Source organism: Strongylocentrotus purpuratus, unplaced genomic scaffold (genome assembly GCF_000002235.5).
Source record: "Strongylocentrotus purpuratus isolate Spur 01 unplaced genomic scaffold, Spur_5.0 spur5_scaffold_7, whole genome shotgun sequence".
Classification (NCBI taxonomy): domain Eukaryota; kingdom Metazoa; phylum Echinodermata; class Echinoidea; order Camarodonta; family Strongylocentrotidae; genus Strongylocentrotus; species Strongylocentrotus purpuratus.
In genome coordinates, this window is record NW_022145613.1 from 14082532 (window position 1) to 14105453 (window position 22922).

General features: G+C 38.1%; 2 protein-coding genes across 2 annotated transcripts in view; one reads left to right on the top strand and one right to left on the bottom strand.

The window, feature by feature from the left end:
- Positions 1–294: 294 nt before the first annotated feature.
- On the top strand, positions 295–9870 carry rib74 (flagellar protofilament ribbon protein rib74). The gene is made up of 11 exons (NM_214663.2): positions 295–538; positions 1866–2087; positions 2587–2874; positions 3615–3770; positions 4367–4559; positions 5246–5466; positions 5759–5899; positions 6555–6740; positions 7527–7744; positions 8191–8383; positions 8947–9870. Exons 1-11 carry the CDS (start codon positions 494–496, stop codon positions 9019–9021), a joined length of 1938 nt encoding a protein of 645 aa, NP_999828.1. The 5' UTR covers positions 295–493; the 3' UTR covers positions 9022–9870.
- A 1582-nt stretch (positions 9871–11452) lies between these two features.
- The window catches only part of LOC576243 (neurogenic protein mastermind), a 71081-nt gene continuing 59611 nt past the window's right edge, over positions 11453–22922 (bottom strand). Inside the window, 8 exon segments of the mRNA XM_030974321.1 lie at positions 11453–15775; positions 17047–17111; positions 17114–17222; positions 17872–18059; positions 18764–18929; positions 19754–20047; positions 20588–21442; positions 22207–22275. Of these exon segments, the coding sequence (XP_030830181.1) occupies positions 15716–15775; positions 17047–17111; positions 17114–17222; positions 17872–18059; positions 18764–18929; positions 19754–20047; positions 20588–21442; positions 22207–22275 (1806 nt within the window). The 3' untranslated portion in view covers positions 11453–15715.

The following is a 22922-nucleotide window of genomic DNA, read 5'->3' on the forward strand; positions in this document are numbered from 1 at the left end:
GTCCTTGGGGAAATATGAGTTGGCATAGACGTCCGAGTTGGTGTGGCGAATTTCAAATTGGTTGGAGTGTCCTAGCTCGTCCACACCTATGAAAATGGTTTGAACAAACAAAATAATGAATGACCGAAATTCCCATAATCCTATTTTTAGATGACAATCAGCAATTTATTGTCACCTAAAAGTCGGCTTATTTCTTTCAAACGGAAGACTCAGATAATTATGATTTTTTTTCTTTCTTCTTTTTTTAGCTTCATGAAAATTTTGTTTGAGCGCCACCTATAGTTTACTTTTGTACATAACCATACATGTTTACATAGCAACCCAGCTGCCAAGCTATACCGGTGTTAGCAACGCGTGTGATTGTGAATGAGCGATTCGCTCATGTAGGATTTCCCCTGCGACGACGTGCGTGTTGTGTATTCGATCGTGTGTTGTGTTCGCTTAGGATTTTAATACACAGTCAACCACATAAGAGATAACGCGGAAAAGCAATATGGCTCTCCCATTTTTACCGGGAAATTCGTTCACAGACCCAACGGTAAGTGTTACTTTAGTGTAGAATAATGTGTCTAATGATCTTTCATTCATTTTCTCTACAAGTGTTAATTTTTCAGAATGATTTGGATGAAAGTGGACGATCAAATTGAGAGGGGAAAATGTTGATTGTTGTCATGTTGAGTCTGAAATTCTGAACGATCTCAGATTCACCCGAATCACAAGCACTGTGTTTAAATACCTGCATGTGAATTGTGATGTTTAGTCTCCTCGATGATTGGAATGAAATCATTGTCACATGATTGATGAAGGGTAGTGTGATCGAATAAGTGATGATTACGATAAATTATCAAAACAAGGCTATTTTTGTCTCTTGACGAGTCTTGTGACTGTTGAATGACAGTGTTGTGTGTGCAAATAAAACTTCGCATGTCATGTCAGTTGATCATGTAATTGATGGAACTTGTGAGTAGACCTAGATCTAGATGAAGATGATCTGAATTCTGATCAGCAACAGCAATTTTGTTTTTGTCACCGGTTTGTTAGGGGGTGGTTCGTTCTCCAAATAAGCATCTTTAAATCCCGGCCCCCCCACTCAGAGGTCGAAATGACCGCATGCGTGTTGCCAAAATGTCCGGTAAAGGGGTACTTTTCGTGCGACAAAGTCCGGCCCGAGAATTGTAAAAAAAGGGGTGTATTTGACTTTTCACCCGGAGATTTCTTTAAAAAGGGGGTGTTTTTCTTTTTTTCTCTCATCTCTTTGGACTCCTGAGAAATTATTCCGAATTTAGGGGGGTACATTGAGCATTTTTCCTGATTTAGGGGGGTCTCCAAGGCAGGAAAAGCCCGCGAAAAACCCGCGAAAGGGGGGTTCGGAAATGTTGGCAGTCCTCAGATAGGGGGTGCTTTCAAAAAGAGGGTACGAGCATATGCGTACCCTAAATAACACTGAGTGGGGGGGCCGGGCTTTAAATGTTCCTACAAATCCTATTCCTAGATCTAACTTTAATCCTAGATCTACTTTATATTTAAAGTTTAAACTCGCATCTACAAACAAAGTTTTGATTCATCCAATTCAATTGTGACTGTGTTGTGATCAGACATTTTTTAACTTTGAATTTTGAGATCACATTATAATTGATTCTGAGTCTCAAATTCTAACATGCATGTTGATAGACCTAGATTTTATTTCAAGTTACTCCATCATACAATTGCAAAAAATGCTGGATCAAATATCACATTCCTGCATGTAGTGTGCATGTAAAAGAGCTTTAAATGTGTAGAGTTTGGACGCCATGTGGCTTTACAACTGCAAGCAGCTGTAAGATCAACCAACCTCATTATTTTATTCTCTCCCTTCAATTGCACAGCAACGCAAATTTCACAGATCCCAATCCCTCGGTTACAAGAACGGGTATGCCCTCCCAGCGAGGCCAGAGGTCGGTATCGGAGGTGAACCCCTAGAGGTCAACCAACTCACACTCTCAGAACTTGACGAACTGAACAACAAGAGACCCACACTGACCTACGGCCAAGCCAAGCAAGCACCACCAGAAGATTTTATACCAGCACATGTGGCTTTCGATAAAAAGGTGAGTTTGAGCAGGAGTTATGTTATAGATTCTAAGCAGTTGGGTGTTTCATGGTCCATGTTCAGAGTGAATCTTAATAGGAAGATGAGTGCTTTGCTGTGTTAAGACAAAATTTAGAATTATGCAGATCATATACTCTAATCATGTTTTACATGTTAGATTGTATCTGTTTAGGATGCAAAACTATCAATATAAACACAAAGCACTGTAAACTGTTAAATCTGTTATCTAGTATTTTTGAAGAGTCTCTAGAATTTTTCCAGGTTTTTATCACAGAAGAAAAGGTGTACCGGGTATAAAAAGTTTACCAACATACATGTATATCTCTCTTTCTTTAAAAAAAAAGTATGCTACAAGTGCTCATAATGTTATATGACAGCATGTATCAATTTTTCTTTTGTTTAAGTTTAGCAAATTATCTTTCCCTACATGTCTTCATAAGGACATGAGGTTTTCATGATTTACTTAATGTCATACATGCATATGATTTCTATTCTAGGTACTGAAATTCAATGGATTCTACAAGCAGACCGTCCATGAGTCTCCCAGCGAGTACTTCCGCGTCCGTCCCGTTATCCTCTACTACTACTTGGAAGATGACAGCATCTCCGTCATTGAACCACACGTGGAAAACAGCGGCATGCCTCAGGGCAAGCTCATCAAGCGCATGAGGTTGCCCAAGAACGACCAGGGCGATCACTGGCACTGGAAGGACATCAATCTCAACATCAACGTCACCTTCTATGGCAAGGTCTTCCACATCACAGACTGTGATAGGTGGACATCGGTAAGTCTTCATCCATTTGGGCCATTCAGTACAACATATCTGTTTGAAGCAAAAGATTTCTTTTTCTTCCTCTTCTGGTTTAAGGGATAAGTAGCCCATCACAAAGATGAAATGAGGATTACAAATGGTGTGAGGAAGACAAAATGATTTTTTTTTTTATAGTGGGTTTAATGCCCTCCTAGAAAAATCGACGATATCATCATTTAATGATGTTTTGCTCTGTATCCGTGCAGGTGTCATGACTTCACAAGTAGTGTCTAATGGGATAGGTTTGTTTGTTTGATATCTAATGTATTGTCTGAAAGGATACAGGTTCAAGCCACCTTACCACCAGTAGGAGTTTATTTTTACATGTAGAATGTTGAAAGTGGGCATAAAAAAGGATTTGTTAAGGTGTATTTATAATTGACTTTTTGAAGCCTTAGATAAGTTGTGGTTGTATCCCTTGGAAATATAGATTAATTTATTAGAATTGTCTGCAACTCTTTAAAATATTATATTTGCAGCATGGATTATTATTCACATCTTTGTGGCTGCTAAAGTCTTTAATACAAATTCCCCACAACTTTCCTATAAATTCATGTCATTTATCTATTGGCAAGTCTAAAGTGTGCACCAAATGAACATCTAAATCTCATTTTCAATCTTATATTGAGTATTACATTGTGCATCACATTGTGTAAATACTATGATTCTATAATTAATCTTCTCTATACCATGCCATTTTTCTCTTCTTGTAGGACTTCATGGCCAGTGAAGGAATTGAGCTGAACGCCCCTGTAGGTGCCCCCACCGACCCCTACACGGACTCCCGCAAGGAGAAGTCTGCCGTCGACGCATTCACCACTCCTAGTACTTTTGACAAACTCAAGCAGTTCCTAGATCTAGATCGCAAGGTATGATTGCACCCTGTAGTCCAACTTGTTTTTTATGTCACGTTAGATGCAACATCATAGTCTTGTTTTGAAGGTGCTATTTCATATTTGTTGTTTATGTACATGTATTACCGGTATGCAATATCCATTTAAAGTGCTTGGAACATCAAGATGACCCACAAAAACAAAGATGCAATAACTCTTACACAATTTTTTTTTTTTTTTTTTTGAGGGGGGGGGGGAATATTTTCTTCAAGTGGGTTTGTTATATGCGCTCAGACAGCAAAGAACTACAAAAGAGGCAAATTTCTCTTTTAATTGGCATGATAGTGTTTTTGCATGACACTTTCCACAGCAGTGATAGCAAAACGCTTTGTTGACCCATTGCTTTGAATAGAAGGAGGTGGAAGAATCCTGTGTGTAAGCGAATGAGGAATAGGTAAATTCAGTAGTCAACCGGTTAATAGAAATTAACCTGAGAACATGTGAGAGATGGTTCAGACTGTTTTCAATGCACTAATTCTCAAACTCCATCAAGAGCCTGCCAAGAGCTTCATTCCCTCAAAAAAATCTTTGATCACTCATTTCTACAATTGTCACACATGTATAATCCACAGGTTCTACGGTTCTTCTGCGTGTGGGATGACCGTAGCAGTATGTTCGGTGAGCAGCGCCCATTCATCATTCAGTACTACCTTGTGGACGACACGGTAGAGGTCAGAGAGGTCCACGACCCCAATGACGGCCGAGATCCGTTCCCTCTCTTCCTCAAGCGACAAAGGGTGCCCAAGGACCGTGACAACGTTGACTGTGAGTTTTTCTATTCAGTTTGTCTGTTGATCAAAGGGGTGCTTCAACACAGGCTTAATTTTGTTGATTATAGAGAGGAAGGGTTATGGTTGTGATTTAAGGTTTAGGGTTAGGTATAGTGTTAGGTCCAGGGTTGAAGTTCAGAATTTGATTAGTGTTCAAATTTGACTGCAGTGCAATTGTTGCAGGAGCGTGTGTGATAGACATAAATTATAGAATTCATGCTCAATACTCACTCATCAAGCATTATCCCCCTCCTCATACGTTGAAGTGAGAACATGATAGACATTGAATGTGTTACATGAGATGGTAATATTAGGTACTTATCCATAACACATGGCCAAACTGAGAAGAAATAGGGAAAGATTTGTAGAAATATAATTTTTCAACTGATTCCTGGCCATAGTTTCACCCCTTTTCCTCAGAGTCTGATTGAAAAATGAAGACCTTATCCCCAAAATTCTGGAACATGCATGCATTTTATCAGATTTTTTTTTTTCTACAGCTTTTTATTAACTTCATTTAATGTGGATATGATTTGAGTTTGACATAACACACATTTCCATAGACTTCAGATAAGGTTGTTTCAGGTGTTTCAGATGACTTTGTATCCTTCTTCTTTCCTGCTTTCTCTCCCTCTCGAATGCATATCACATTTCATTCCATTTTCTGTTTTCTCTTCACAGCCTCCTTCCGTGCCGTCGTCATGGAGCTCTCCAACCACGAGATCAAGGACTGGTACAACCCGCCAGACTTTGGTATCGGCAAGACCGTCTTCATCTACAACAGGCCATTCCTCATCTACGATGCCGATAACTTCACCAAGGCCTACATGCAGCAGAACTACGGAGTCCAGGGATCAGGCCCCATCAAGGTCTCTACAGAGGCACGCAATCTCGCCAAGATGGTAAGATCCCTTGATAATGTCTCCCTTGTGACGTCGTGATGTTTATGCAGGGATGCCCGTTTTTCAGGCCATAGCCTAATTTCAGACCCTGAATCCTCCCCATTCACAATTTTTCAGGGTTCATATTGGACAACATATACAGGACTCCAATATTCCAGAGTCACTGTTCATGCCTGGCACATAAATACCGGATATGAACAAATGGTGTCTAAACCTTGCGAAAACATAATCCAGCTGATAACTTGAATATCTTCATCTGATAAAATGATTTTGTACCGTTTCTTTTGCTCAGGATCTGCCGCCGTACAACGGATTTGGTTCGTACGAAGACTCGCTGCAATCCTGCTTGTCCCTGGTACCCCAGCCTCCCAAGAAAGACTTCATCAAGATGCTGGAGAACGATCATAAGATTCTGCGATTCGAAGCCATCATGGTAAGTGAACGTTCATGTACAGTCAAACCTGTCTATAGCGACCGCCCAAGGGAAACACATAAAGTGGTCTTTGTAGACAGGTTCCTTTAGTACATGTCTCAATGAGAAACCATTTTCAAGGGAAACAAATAATGTGGTCTTTGTAGGCAGGTGGTCTTTGTAGACAGGTGGTCACTAAAGCAGGTTTGACTGTATTAAAAATGTCCTTTGGAGAGATTCCTTCATCTACATGTACTTCTACTTAAGAAGTGGCAATGTATTGATGGTCAACCCCGTGATTATCAGATTATCAGATTAAATGAACAAGAAATCTTATCTGGATCATGTGTGGAATTCTATACAAATAGGAAAGAGACTTCTTCCCATGATTCTTTTCCAATTGCTTAATCATTTATTTAATGTAATATAAAAGGGGGAAAAATCCTAGTCTTTCATCACCAAAATTATCATATTATGTCTGCATAAGTCATTTATGAGCTTTTTAAAACTTGTAATCGACCAGATTTCAATGTTTTCTATGACTGTGAACAAGACTTTATTGATAACTTGAAACCAAGGCGATGTACAAAAGAATGTATTCCTTTTGCCATATGTACCTAACTGTGTTGGCTTCAGATTCGATTTTGATCATCGTTTCCTCTTTCCTCTTTGTCAGGATTCTGTGCGGCCCGAAGACAAGGGTCGTCGGTTCATCATCAGTTATCGTCTGGCCGACGACATGATCAAGATCTTTGAGCCTCCCGTCCGTAACTCTGGAATCATCAGCGGGACATTCCTTGAGAGAACGAGAGTGACCATGCCAGGCTCGACACCTGAGAACCCTAAATTCTATGGCCCACAGGTAATTGATTATTGTGTTACAGAAGGCTTCTGATTTAATCTGATGTTTTTGTATTGATGAATTTCATTAAAGACTGCCTGTACTAGTTTGGCCAAGAATTAGGTCTCCCTGTGAGGTCAATGACAGGTGGTTATCTAATCAAATCAGCTTTCAATTAACATTAAAAAAAGGGGATCATGAGGGACTAATGAGTACTGCTTAGGCATTGTTTGTTATATAGAGGGTGCAAGTAGCTACAAGTGTTGCAATTCCGCTTCAAAGTTCAGTAGTTTTATTTGTTGTGTCATTTCTCACATGGCATCTCCTGTCCCCTTTGTCTAACCTATAAGCTGCCTTTGATCTAGATAAATCATAATTTACTGCAACAGTAGGGCAATGTGGTGTAGTGGTTCATTTCTTTCTTTCTATTAATTGGAAGTCCTAGATTTAAACTTGGTGGGTAAGTCTGCTACCGATGCCCCAAGAAGAAATATTTTACGTAGAGTCTTCTCACATAATCTGGGAATAATAAGAGGGGCAGGCAGCGCTGCAACCGCTTTCCTGGAGCCAAGCTGACTCCAAACTGATTGAGAAGTCACAAAATATTGGCACTTTTCTAGGTTTTGCATGGTCTCTTGTCAGCCTCAATGGTGCGACTTGGGATATATACAATCTTTCAATGGATTCCAAACTTAACAGGGCTTCATGTCATCCATGTTAAATAGAAAATCAAGGAATTCTTAAAATTCTTATTCGGAACCATGTCGTCCTAACTAATTTCCATCTCTTTCCATGTTCATCGATCAGGACCTCACTGTCGGCTCCTGCCTTGAGGTATTCAACCACCGGTTCGTCATCACCGACGCCGACGACTACGTACTCAACTACCTGGAGGCTCACAGGCAAGACTTCCCAGGCTGCGAGAAGACCATACACAGTATCCAGGCCACCAGGGCCATGGGCCTGCCCAACAAACCACTCACCTTAGCATCGCAGAAGGGCGCCCCCATGACTGTCCAGAGAACGTAAGTCAACTCCTGGCTTTTTTGCAGGTTTAAACACACTTTTGCCCAAAGGCCTATGAATTTAAAGCCACACTGTACTACTTGTAGCTACTTGCTCCCTCTATATTGAAAACAATTCCTAAGCAGTGCCCTTTGGTTCCCCATTGTCCTCTTCTTCTTATGTTACTGAGAGCTGAGTTGATGAGATAACCACCTATCAGTGATCTTGGTGGGTGGTCTAATCCCTCCTGGCTAAACTAGTATAGATGGGCTTTAAAGTGTCTAATTTTCAAAATAATTGACAAATTGCTAGACATTTTCCCTCGCCAGAATTGCCATATTTTGTTATGTATGAGGAACCCAATGGCCTAAATACTGTGGACTTGCCCATTTCATTATTACCATTCTCATCCTTGTTATAATGGCATGTATACTGAACCTGCACATTATCCTCAAACCCTTTCCAGGCCCAACGACCTGAAACGACTCCTGGCAGAGGTCAAGGGTCAACTCCGCAAGGACAACTACATCAACTTCACCTCCTTGACCGAAGCGTTCCTGCAGTACGACCGTGATCGTTCCGGGAACATCGACGTCAACGAGCTCAAGGCTGCCTGCCACAAGCAGAACCTGCCCCTGGACGATGACGTCATGCAAGCGGTAAGAACCTTTGTCAGGATTGTGGGATGTGGAATCAGTCTTGAATAGTTTTTCATATATCTTTAGTTTACCCTTACCATTAGATTGGGTTTCTATGAGGGAAATTACCTGTCTTGCCACCTTCAAGAGATCCCTCAAAACCGACCTTTTCCCCAGTGATCTATGTGATCTCTTTCCTGTGAGACTGTACATTTTTTGTCCTCTTTTCATATATTTGTATCTGTAAGTGCTTATAATACTTATAATATGGTTATGGTACTTATAATTTTTAGCGCTCCTAGATATTCAATATTGTTATTATTACATTCAGTTGTTGGTGGATCTAAATGATTAAGGGTGATCCTGAAAGTAATTAAGGTATTGTCATTGTGTATGGTGGCCAGTAGTGCACTTGTAGTCATGGAAAATAGCCTAACTGCTATGACTTTCTCTCTGAAGTTTTATTCTTGATGCTATTCATGATTAAATGATTACATGTTTGTCATTCATACTTTTCATGCTAATGGTTGATTATTATTGGTAATAACCAATCATCTTATTCCCTCTCTTTTTCTTCCCAACAGTTGATCGCAGAGTGTGGTGACGAGAACGGCAGAATAAGCCACGCAGAGTTCATGAAGTTCTTAACATGGGACTAAGGGCAACAAGCCAATGGAGAATCCACACTGTCTTGACCGTTGTTCCACAACCCGACAGGTTGATTGCAAACCTTAAGAGAAACACCCCGGGATAGGATTGTGGACAAGCTATGAAAGCTATGAAGCTAGAAACACTTGTACAACACTATTTTAATCCGTTTACAGAAAATGTTGACATAAGAATGGTGACACTAAAACTACATAAAAAAACCACTGGAGTATACAAGAAAATAATTGTGCACAGTGATAAATCAATATACATGTAGGAAAGAAAATGCTCAAACTTAGTTGCATGTTGTTAAATATTGTACAAGATGAACTATTTTTCCTCATGTGTCGTTATATTCCTCACAAAAAAAAGTCATCTGTTGAACCTATCAGAGACAAAATTGTTTTTCTTTGCAGCTGTGAGCTCATGATAGTTTTCTGTTTTTGTGTCTTAGAAAAGAGAGCTATACATTCAAATCAGTGACATTATCTGTGTACAATGAACAGTGGAATTCAAAATCCTATCTTTTTCTGCATGAAATTAAAATCCGTCCTTTGTACTTAAGTTTGTGTGTCTTTTTAGCATTCACAGCATTTTATGTAGCAATAAACACAACCTTTTCCATATGATGCAATGTATGAACTGACTTTTAAGAGTCAGAATTACCATCTATGCTAGCCTTGACAAATTCCATCCATTTCTTCTTCAGCTTGCGTTTTTTTTACTCGCAGTTGTGCCGTAGAAAAGAAAACTATGCATCAAGATATCACTTTCTGCAGACAATGCAAATTAATATATAGTGCAACTTCTACTCCAAATGATGAAAAAGCATGTAAATAAAAAATCTTCTTACATTCTTTCATCAGCACATGGTTTGCTTTTTGTCTTCAGTCAAAAACAAAAGATCTCCAAGAAAGATCACTTTTAGAGCAAGAAAGATCACTTTTAGAGCATGAAATATGTAATATTTGTAAATAAATTCTGAAACTATTGCTATTTACTGTGCAACTTATTGTGCATCCGAGTAAAATTAAAAGCGACCAAGTTTCAGAGTAGTTGTATAGAAAGAAAAGAAACTTCATGTTTGACTATTTATGCAGCACTTAATTTTTCATAAAATATATCTATTCTTATCTATTAGCGTATCAATTTACTTCTTTGTCATAGAAGTGTTAGTAATAAATTCTATTTTGTGAATATTGGAAATGACTGTACATTGAATTTTAAAGATATTGTATCAATAAATTGTACATGATGCTGTATTGTGTAATTCTACCTGTCTTCCCTAGATTTCAATATGCCATGTACCGTGATGTAGAGGAGATTTTGTTCATATAAAATATCATCAGGAGCTTTATACGGAGCCAGTAGAAGACAGAGAGAGAGAGAGAGAGAGAGAGAGAGAAGAAAGGGACAAAAAAAAGAGTGGAAAGACACACACCTGGGGACAGAGAAAAAAAGAAAGGGACACAAAAAAAAGTGGAAAGAGAAGGGGAGAGAGAGACAGAAAAAAAAGAGTGGAAAGAGGAGAGAAACAGGGAAAAAAGGGGACAGAAAAAAAAAGAGTGGAAAGAGAAGAAGAGAGGAAAAGAAAGGGACAGAAAAAATAGTGGAAAGAGAAGGAGAGAGGGAGAGAGAGAGAGAGAGAGAGAGAGAGAGAAAGAAAGAAAGGAACAGAAAACGAGTGGAAGGAGAAATATAAATAATATCAGTTTTCTGAAATGACTAAAAGAATTAACAAATAATGAAAGGAGGGTTGATTCAACTTCACATTGATTATAGGAAAAGACAAAAGAAAAGGGATGAAAAACATAAAAAGGTGGCAGAATACGGTTAGCTCTTGAAGGAGGTAAATAGAAAACAATACAAATTGAGAATGATTATGATACAAGATGGAGAAAGGATGAAAAAGAGACAAAAAACAAGGACAAGGTAGCTAGGTATGGAATAGCTGAGAAAACATTAGAGGGCAGTGTGGGAAAAATGAATGAAGATGACTTGGTACACATGTATTAAGCTGAAAGAAGAGAAGAAAAAGAAAGATGCACTAAATCTATGTACATGCTCAAAATGGTGAATTGGTCATTTGACAATTATATCATACCTGGGGATTGCCGTTTCCTGATTGCATACTAAGTATCAAGTTCATTTTTCTTCTAAGTAACGTCTCCCAAGTGGGCTGTAATCAAGATATGAAGTGGTTATCAGTCGTGTCTTGGTTTTGTTGTGGCTTGGTTGAAAATGTTCATCTACTGTAATTGGGATTCAACTTTGTCCATCATGCTGCCAACCCCCACCCCCTACCCCTTATTCAAACTTCTTGCAAAGTCCCTGCACTCCATTTAACTCTTTTGTACAAGCTGGATTTCATGAACTTCTTTTGAAGGAAGAGAAACAATTATCTGATCATCCACACAAACAGAAACTTCAGGACTCATGAAATTTGATGGAACATTTTTTTGTTTTATTTATGTTTTATTTATGTTTCATTACTCGCCCAATTACAGAATGTAACAGCAAGATATCATTAATAATATTAATAATACATACATACATACATACAGAAATCAAAGAGTAAAATGCATTCACGGTGACAATCTCATTTGTCAAACATAGATTCCATTTTTTCCCCATTTTTTTCATATTTTTTTTCTTCAAAATCATTTGCACTTTGCAAATAAACATAAAATCATGAAAAAAGAAATCAATACAATTATATCGACATATATTTTGATTTCACAAAATGAGTTAGAAGATTCTTGTTCTCAAAAGAACATGATGGGACATAGAAACATTGAACAAACAAAAAACAAAAAACAAAGAAATCTGTATGATACAAATATTTCATATAATTATTCACATAAGTTTCTCTCTGTACAAGTTTTTATATGTGGCCTCTGCCAAAAAACAAAACAAATGTTGTTGTTTTCTTTGATGCAAAATTAAAAATAAACATAAAAAGAAAAGCAAATGAGCAAGTTTTCTCTGCTAATGCAATACATCGAGATGAAAATCTAATTTCCAAAACGCAATTTGCTAATACACGTAGCTTTATACTGATTATCAATGAAAACACAATATACTATAACGGAAGTATGTACAAGCAACACAATGTCTAGCCTAGGCCGTAATTTCCTTAGAGCGCCTTTTTATCTGTGTATATACATAAAAACACACAACACAAATAAAGCCATATCCATGTTGGAGTTTAAAGAGCAAAAGTAACTTTTAAAGCAAGATGTTATCAAATCTTTAAGTGGGACGAAACTTAAATTATTTTTAAAATGAGAGCAGCCGCACTATTGGATTTTTGGGGCACGAACAAAAAAATAATCGTTGATGTCTACATGTAGGAAATTATCAGTTGCTTGATTGCTGTTTTATCACGTTTTCTGGGTTGTAAAAAAAACTTCTAGAAAAAGAAAAGTCATAATGATAATGCACGCACATATAGTCACTATGCAAAAGGAAACATCACAACCTCTGAAACTGTCAGTTATCTCAAAAATAATTCTGTGGGATAAGCATAAGCTCCATCCATTACAAAGATTTTCAGAGTCTGTGCAGCAGTGTGTATTAAAAAAAATTGGCAAATTTCTCCTTGCAGTAAGACAAAATTTGATCATATAACTATTCAGGTTTGAATTGTCATGAACTAAAAACAAATAGTCTCCCGTTATTTTTACTGTCAGTATAAATCACTTCTTTTTACTTGTTATCGAAAAGCAACGACTTCACTGTGGTACAAGATTTTGGTATACCGGTATTAACTCTTCAAAACCAGTTTGAATTTCACCAATTATCGTAACTGATATTATACTTCTACATGTGAGTGCATCCACACAAAACAAGGACACTTAGAAAGAAAAACTTGCTCTCGATTCATACAATACATACTGTTCTTTCAAAGTGATATTTTACAATTTATCAAAATGTGCCCCACTAATTGGTCATATTTGGTGGGAAGCTTCACAAATAATGTCAAATTCGCTCTCTTAGTTGAACATTTTCCATCTTCTAAATTTTCTCTTTTTTTTTTTTCAGCGACAGCATTTCTATAGAAAACGTGTAATGCAGCAGTTTTCAGAATGATGTGAAAATTTTGAATGTCAATTTAAAAAAAGGAAAATTTCTATGAGTCTTGATCAAAAACTTAAAATAAATGAAAATTGGCCATTCTTAGCATGAGATAATTTCTAAAGAGTTGATAGAAATAAATCATGATTTAATACCTACAAAAATAATGTGATAATGTATCTAAAAACTCATGGCAAATCCATAAACAAAATACTCTAATAAACTAATTGAAAAAAAGGAACAGGGGTACTGAATATCATTTCAACGTACATTGTGTCTTGCATGACCGAGTGTTAAAATTGACCAAATTATATAAAATATTATTAAAAAATAGAAGAAATAAAATGGAAAGAGATGTCAAAATCATTCTATTACTTTTAGAACTAAGATCATAGACTCTACCTCCTGATATTTGGAGGAACTTGCACACAAAATTCAGAAGAATCTACTGCTGAATCTTCCGTGATAAATTACACGGATATCTTTACTTCTCGGCAGAGTTTTTGGCATATTTACAAAGTATAGGGTGAAAATAATGACAACAACAAGAACAAAGAGATAACGTTGGAACATCTTGCAAAACAGAGAAAATTAAATAAAGAGGAAGAAATAAAGATCTTTCATCAAATTTCTGCTTCATTTTTTTTTTTTTTTTTTATACTCTGGATAATGCAGGGAAGCAAGTAGGTGGAGGATACATGCAGAACACATAATTAGTTTTGTTTCAGCATTTTAATTCACTCAAAAAAATATCTGAGCATTCAAAAACTCTCTCTATCTCTCTCTCTCTTTCCCTCTCTCTCTCTCTTTCCCCCTCTCTCTCTCTCTCTCACTCTCTCTCTCTCTCTCTCTCTCTCTCCGCTCTCTTTTGACCTATATATTTCTCTCTTCCGTTCATTAGCTCATCCACAATCAGTCTCATATAAAACATTGAAATAATTATATATTCATATATTCATATTTACAACCATGTATATAATCATTCTGTACATCCACCTGTGGAACACAATCTTGGTGCAAGAGAAGAGAAGAGGAAGAAAAAAAAGAGGAAGAGATGTAGAAAGAGCGAGAGGGAGAGATGGGGAGAACAGGAAGGAGTTTACACCATCACTCTCTCTCCTACCGTAATTCATTATCTCTCAAGTTTTTGGAAGAAACTATTCTTCAAGAAATTCATATTCAGGCTTCCCTCCCAAATTAAAACAAAACTTAGTGAATAGAATAATGATCAAGTTTCCCTAAATCAAACCATTCATCCGAAACCAAGACTCCCTTTTAACCGAGACAACAAAGGAAAGACAAAATCAATTTGAAGTCATTCAAAATTGATGGATATTTAAATACCCAAACAAACAAAGAAATATATCTATTTGTTGGTGGGTAATTCCAGCAGATAATGCCCATCTCTTATGGTCTCATAGACTCAAAGAAATGGTCACATTCTACTACATTCCAAACATCATATTGATTTATATCAATCAATGTAATCATGTCTGAATTCAAAAGTGTTCTAAAAGTCCCATAAGTTGAGAATTCAAAACAAAAAAATACAATTTCACAATCTTTTCCACATTTTCTTTTCTCTTTTTGTTTTCATTCCACGAGAGAGAGGGTTATATTTTTGTTCCCTGAGATCATCTAACCTCTCTTCATTAAATTTCATAAACATGTACAACTTTTTCAATCAGCTTTCATGTTTCTTATAAGAGAACTTTTGGGGTTTACATCTTCTTCTTCGATCATTAGTTCATGCCTGTATTACTTTGTAACTCGTATTTTCTCATGTTTTTGAAAAAGGAAGATAGCTGTACAGAAAAGCAGAGGAGAGTAATACGGTACGATAGAATGTACGTGATGTGAATACACAATAAAACCATTTGAACTTGAAACATCTTCAATGCTTAATGTAAAGTGGATTTTGCTTTAACACGCAGTGCTGGATGAAATAAACAACATCCATGGCTCCAAGTCATAACCATCATACTAAACAAATCAAGTTAATATCGAAAGAGTATGATGGTTGTGTTCTGTGTATTGTACTTGGTGGTATAACAGGTTCCTTTTTAAAAGTAGGATTTGTAGGTGATAAGATGAAATGTCATACCCGTTGCCAACCTTCGGAGGTGCGTTCATACACAAATTGCTACTGTGGTGAGAAGTGAGGGACTATGCATCAAAACATTTCACCAAACAGCATGTCGTACTGTTGTGATCTGTGAAACATTTCTTTTTCTCTACTCAAAAGTCTATACATCTGGCTGTTTCCGATATATAGCCTACAGGGTTTGAGAAAATGCAGGAGTCGACGGGTTAAGAACCACAGGATTAGATGAAACAAATCTTGTGAAGAAATCTCCATGTTTTGGATAGATACTGGAGAATTCAGGATATAATGATCGATTCGACTCTTTTCTTTTCTTTTTGTTCATTCAGAAACAGTGGAGAATCTAAAATTTAGTTAGTTTTGTATCCATGCATGGTGAAGGGCAAGTGAAGGTTACAAGCAGCTCATGGTATACGATACACACGTACGACAATGATTGTGGTTTGCAAGTCTTGATGAATGGAATTAGGATGGGTTTAATATCAAAACCATCTGTGGAACGATGAAGCTATTATAGAGCAGTCTCAATCTAAGAGCAGTTTCTGAAGTAGGCTGCCCTTTCCATCCGCATCATGGCCACCCATCTGCAGAGAGAGAGAGAGGCGATGGAGGAAAGGAGAGAGAGAGAGAGGGAGAGAGAGAGAGAGAGAGAGAGGGAAGAGAGAGAGAGAGAAGAGAACAGAGAGAGAGAGAGAGAGAGAGAGAGAGAGGATAGAGGAAGAAGGAAAGAGGGAGGGGAAGATGGTAGAAAGCGAAATGAGAGAAAAAAGGGAATCCTTGATTAGGACATGTTCATCACATGATCTGAATTTTCTAATGTAATTTAATAATAGTTATAACATTGATAATACTCTTAATAATAAGATTTTAATAGAGATTTTTTCAAATATATTTAGAAGGAAAATAATCACAAATAATACAGTACTATTAGAATTCAAAGAGAGTAATAACCCGAAAATGCAATTTTTCAAGTTTTGGAAAATAGCAAAATATCTAAATGCTGGCTCTGCTTTTGATGTAACAGGGATGAGGACAGACAAATTCCCCAAAAGGAGGAAGATTAAATAGGGTCCGCAGAAAACTTAAAGGTAAAGACCAGTATTGGAAACGCCCCAATTTCAAAAAATGAAATGGAAGCTCTTATTACCAATCATGTGAAAGAATATGTTTTGACTAATAAATGATGATAAAAAATTTGCCGGGAAACCGCCTACTAATTGATATATTTGGTAAATTAGTTTATCTATTGGACTGTGAGAAATAAACGCACGTGTCGCGCACGTGTGAGTAGTCCCATTTACATCTTTCTGTGAACAGTGCTTGTAACTTTACAAAGACTGGGCCAAATTTCTTATCATTTTGATGATTCCAGAACCTTGCAGTACACACCAATACGTAAGCTAGATGATCAACCTTTTCTGATCGATTCCACAACATTTCTTTCACAATGCAATTGCATGACCATAACTGGTCTTTATCTTTAAGAATACATATATGTAACACATTTTCCATGCATTTAAATTCTAAATTTGGGATTAACATTGGTCAGTTGAGAGAAAAAAGGTAGTGAGGTCTATGCTAAATGTACAATTAATGATAATCTGATATTTTTTTTTTCCAGTTTTTTTGTCTGTCTTGAAATCTTGAAATAGGCGGAGAAATCTCATCCCTGATGTAATCAGTTGTCTCCCACAAGACAGGACATCAGAGGTTGTAACCATCCTAACTATGCATTCAAAATTGTCGAACAAATAAAGCATCACTGCTCATATAGAGTAACGCATTCATGTATAAGTTGGTGGGTGTGGGTGTGGCATGGCAGGTCATTCAGGGGGGGAGGGGGGCATCATCTTACCTCATCACCTCCGTTTGGGAATCCTCCTGGCCCCTGTCCTGGCATCATACCCCCTGGTCCCCCCGTCCACCGGGGTTGGCCCCTCCTACCCTCTGCCTGAGCTGGTTGCGGAACAGGTTGGAGGCACGGGTGGTGGCGTCAGGTGCGTCCTTGGCATTGGAGATCTCAACAAATTCCTGCTGGAATAGACAGTGGATTTAATGTATCCATCTTCAAAACAATGTATACAGCTTACTTGCTATTCAGCAGAATGAGTATTAGGCCTTTAAAAAAGATGTTGTATTGCCCTTTAGGTGCCAAAACATGGGTCGGTCGGTCAGAAATCTTTTTTTTAAAAACTTTTTTCCTTTCCCTCTTTGGGCTTATATTTCTCAGTTTTGAATGCTTTAAAGTTATCGTTTAACAATGTTAAATCTGAGATGCATGGCCCTAAGTGTTATCAGTGTCTGTGATTTGGTGTTATATTGAAGCCAACAAAAACTTCAAAATGATCAAGAAGTGCCTCAAAAAAGTAAAAATCTTCTAGTGACCTGTTTTAACATACCCGGTACTTGTTTTCCCCAATAGACTGTAGTGTTATAAAACCGTTGGGAGAAGGGTTTTTGAAAATTCTAATTCTAATCATAAATATCTTGATAATCAGACAGGTGATCGGCTTGTAAACGTCATGGGATTCCCGACTGACCTAAAGCTTCATAATTATGATTGAGGCATGAGCTAAATCCAGGACTTTGTTTCAGAATCTGAGACAAAGATACCCAATCCCTTTAAACAAATCCCTGGCAAGAATCCTGAGTGTCATCCTCAATGTCACACTGTTATTACCTGATATCTTTTCCTGGCATCCTGCCTGGCCTGGTTCTCTGCATACGATGAAGAGGGGCCACCTTGACGTACCGGTCCAGTGCTGTCTGGCTGGCTGACGTAGCTATTGGTCTGCTGACCTTGACCGGGACCGGGACCCATACCCTTGCTTGCTTCCATCCCAACGTTCTTCTCATCCTTGTTGTAAGCTGAACAAGGGAAAAGAGAGGAGGAAATATTACTTTTTTTTAAATACCAGTCATGATTCGGTTGGATGTATCAAGCAGTGTTTTATGTGCTAAGTAAGATAATAACCTTCACATTGTTAAAAAAGATAAAGGTAAATAATTTGCAGATAATCAAATGACAGGGCATATGGAGCTATTAATATCCCCCCCCCCCCCCAAAAAAAAGGGTTTTTTTTTGGTATACCTGTTTCTATACAAAAAGTTCACAGGCTAGTATCTAAGAATTTAGTTGTACATTCATTTTCCATTTTAAATACAATTTTTACAAAAATGTTATCACATATTTGATCAAAAGCTATGACAGGTTATTACATTAGTACATTTTTTTCTTCAGATGCTATTACACATCACGTCATATATCATTATCACTGTTACAGTATAGTGTTATATTATTCACTCAAAATCATTTAGGGCAGAGCATGTAATTAAACTTGCAGCATAATTATGTGTGACATGACGTTTTATTCACCAAAATCAAAGGAAATTGAACCTCCCCTGCCCCCCCCCCCTAAAAAAATAATAAAAAAGAAAATGAAACACAATTATTTTGTGTGACATAAGGTTTTATTCACCCAAATAAGATGAAATAAATCCTCCCCAACCCCCTAAAAGAATTCATGAACAAAGTCAGAATCTTTCAAAATATTCCTATAAGTGCGACTTACATGGATCAAGAAGTTCCATGGTAATTCCAAGCATATCGAGGTCTGGTGCGGAGGGTGTCATATTATTAGCCCCTGGTCCAACTGGTCTGCCCATGTTCCCTGTTGTTGCTCCAGCAGGCCCAGGATTCCCCCTGTAAGCCCCAGCACCACCCATGTGACTCGTCTGCTACGAGGAGAGAGAGAGAGAGCAGGTGATAGAATTCATTAAAATGTTTAAAATTACCTTGCCTGGGCCATATTTCTTATCATTTTGATGACTCCAGAACTTTGCAGTACACACCAATACTTCCACACCGTTTCTTTCACAATGCAATCGCATCAACTCTATCTCCAAACACTGAAACATTGAAAGTAGTTTGGTAAACTTGAAGGTTTGAGAAAACAAGAGAGGGGAAGAAGATGAAGAGAGTATAATAAAGGGACAAGGATGGAGAGAGTGTCTATTTCAAAAATTGGGTTTATATTTCTGACCAGATACAGATGAAGGAATAAGAGAGAATAGTAATGAGCACATAACATGCAAAACAGGGAAGGGAAAATAATGAAAGGCACATAAGATGACTTGCAACATTCTTGATCAACTAATAGTAATGGGAAATTTGATAAAACCAAATCGGACACTTCACATTAAAAATGATCACCATTTTCTAGTGTTTCCATCATGAGGATTTGGATTAAGGATATGAAATTAGGATTGTCAACGGGCTTATAGTAAAGTTCAGTTGTTAATTGTACAATGATCCACATTAAAGCCCTTCTGTACTAGTTTGGCCAGGGGGGAATTAGACCTCCCTGCATGGTCACTGACGGTTGATCATCTCATCAAATAAGCTCTCAATTAACATAAGAAAAAGGGGACCATGGGGGACCAACGGACACCGATTTGGCATTGTTTGCTATATAGAGGGCTCAAGTAGTTATAAGTAGTGCAGTGCAGCTTTAATATAGCTCCTACAAAATAAAAGTACTACTAACAAAATAAATAAATACCTGTCCTGGGCCACTGGCAGTCGAGGGGGCGCTGGTCGTCGACGTCACTGCCATAGTCTTCATCACCTGCTGCTGTTGTTGCTGCTGTTGTTGCGGTTGTTGTTGCTGCTGGTTTTGTGTGGTGGGATGTGGGATTTGTTGTTGCTGTGTTTGTTGCTGAGGGTTCGCGGAACTGGTGGTGGTGGGCGGGGTCGGGGTGTTGCCATTGTAGCTCATACTGGCTAGGCTTGGGAGGTTGATTGGGGTGGGAATGGAGGTGGGAACTGGTAATCCCGGCCTTATTCCGCCACCAGCCTGTTATGCAATCACAAGGAAATAGAGCACTTAATAAATTGACAACATCAAGTACATACATTTTCAGGCATATGGACTTTAAAAAAAGGTGCATGTTAATTGGCATTTTGAAAAAAAGCCTACAACTTTGAGTGAGTTGAGATAAAAATAGGATTATTTTGAAATGTAGACAAGTTATTTTTTTACAAAGCACATTCTTTGACATTCCTTGACTGATACACTGGCTAGCTATATGCTCCCTTATTATTCAAATCAATTAATTAAAATTTAAATAAATTTGACCAAAGCCTGGCAATAGACACAGCATTGTAAATGCAATGAACTATATAAAAAATGTTTTAAAAAACTCTGTAACTGAATACATTTGGCCAATGCACATCTTACTGTGTGTATGTGTATGTTTTTAATAAGGTACACACAATAAGTAACACAAAACCAGGTACACAGATAGGAGATGGAAGGGTATGAAAGTCATATTAGCTGTAGCGGCATTGGACAGAAGAGAAAGGCAAGACTAGATCAACATGGCGATCACTTTACCTGAGTTGTAGTCATGTTTCCAACTGGTGTACGCCGATTCCTAGCAGAGCTGGTTAGTTCCATGTTGGGCTGCATACCTCCGAACATGTCAGGTCCCATACTGCCTTGTCCCATCCCCTGTGACATGCCTCCCGGTGCCATGTTTCCCGGTGCACCACTCATCTGCTGCTGGTTCATTCCTGGAGGTACCATTCCCTGGTTACCGGGGGTGCCTTGGTTGGGGTTCATCTGACCATTGTTCCACCTCATGTTGCCTGGTGTTCCCGCCCCGGGACCGGTGGACACCGGCATCTGCCCCCCTCCACCTGCCATCTGGCCCCCCTGCATGCCCGCTATACCGGGAGCCATCCCCATCGAGTTCGCCCGTTGGAGTTGCGGTTGCTGCTGGAAGGGTTGTCCGTACGGCTCTGGTTCCATGTTGCCCGGTTGCGTCATCTGCTGCGGCATGCTCAGGCTTCGGCTCAGCATATGTTGCTTCATCCCCATGGCGCTCATGCCATGCCCCTGGTTCAAGTTCGGACGGGGGATATTGGGGTTGATCCCCGTCGGCCTCATGCCCCCCATGCCGGGATGCTGGTTGGGGTTCATACCCATCGATCCCTGGCCTGGGGGCATCATGTTACCCATGCTACCCATCCCTGCAAAGTCCTGGGGGTAGTTCTGCCCCCCTTGGTAACCCATGTGCTGGCTTTGAGGAGGCATCATCTGGCCAAACGACGGTTGCCGGAAGTCAGCACCTGGTGTTCTGTGGGGGTACTGCTGGGGACCACCACCCATTTGATGCTGCCCCATTCCTGGTCCTCCACTCATAGGATGGTTCATCTGGTTGGGGTACATCATCTTCTGTTTCTGGGGCTGGACATAAAAATGGAGAAAAATGAAATGATCACTTTCAAAACATATTCATATTTATTTCCAACAGGAAGGTAAACAAAGATATTACATTTTTTTTTTCATACATAATTCATTTTTCTGGAAACTATACAAATACACTATGCACATAATAAAATTATTACAAGAAATTCTTTATTTCTGAGGAAATGGGGGGGGGGGGGGTCCACTAAAAAGCAGTGCTTGTAGTTTGTGGATCCCCCAAAAAAAATATATATAATTGTTATAAATTTTGCCCATGAAGACTTAGAAAACACAAGAAAATATTACAACAACAACAAACAACCACGAAACGAGCAAGGAGAAGTAAAACAGATAAGAAGAAAAAGGGAAAAGGGGGAAGAAGGAAGAAGGAAGAAGCAGGACATATCTCTTGATATAAAATAAATATAAAAAATGGTCATAGAACAAGCATGAAGTGCAATGTTCAGTCCTCAAATTGATCTTTTAAAAATCATGCAATAACAAAAATTTGCTGTTGGGCAAACACTCTCCTGAATATAAAATAAGCAGAAAACACGTAAATCCATAGATTTTCATCTCTACAGAATTTTCTTCTTTTCTATTTCTTTCTAAAATCTTCAGTGAACATTCAATTTCAGATATGTATAGGGTCATGCCAAACAACTCTGTTTACATGAAGGCTCCCTGATACAGCTACCTCAATATGAGGGGAAATTGTTCAACAGAAGAGAAAAGTGAGAGATTTGTAACATGCAAAATCTCACCTGAATGCTAACATTAGGTGGAACAATGTTGTTTGAAGAGAATTCACTACTGTACACAGGTGAATCCATCTGAATAGAGTGAAAAAGGAAAAATGAAATGATTGGGTTATAATAGATACTCAAAAATAAATCCCCTGACAGAAAAACATGGAGTTTTAAAGTAGCTGAAATTAAGGATATATTTGAAATCATAGTTAGTGGGGGTTCGATATAACTTGTAAAATGAAGGAAACAAAAAGAGTGGAAATATCATGAAGAACAGGACAATGTAAGAATGATGAGGTTTTTTTAGTAATTGCTCCCAAAGTACAATGATGGATACAGTAAAGAAAGGAAATATAATGAGATTTTCAACAATCCAAGAATTTATCTTTCTCTACTAATGCTTCTCAAATAAGAATGGAAAAAAATAAAATGATTTCCTGAACCCCTAAACCACCATTTTTTAACTTTACCACCACAATTACCTTTAATCCCCCTCTTTTAAATTCTACAAGTTCTTACTTGATAAAGTTCAATGACAAATATTATCATTTTTTTAATTATGAAGCCTCTATGAATTATCGTAAGTTTCTGTGGCTTTTATGTAAGTGTGAAGAGTTATGAAGAAAGATAATAGATGTCCCTAATCCACCAGAATATAGCCCTTCACCACTACCCCTAACTTGACAGAAAATGGCAGAAACTTTTCAGCTCTCAATGCCATCTATAATCAC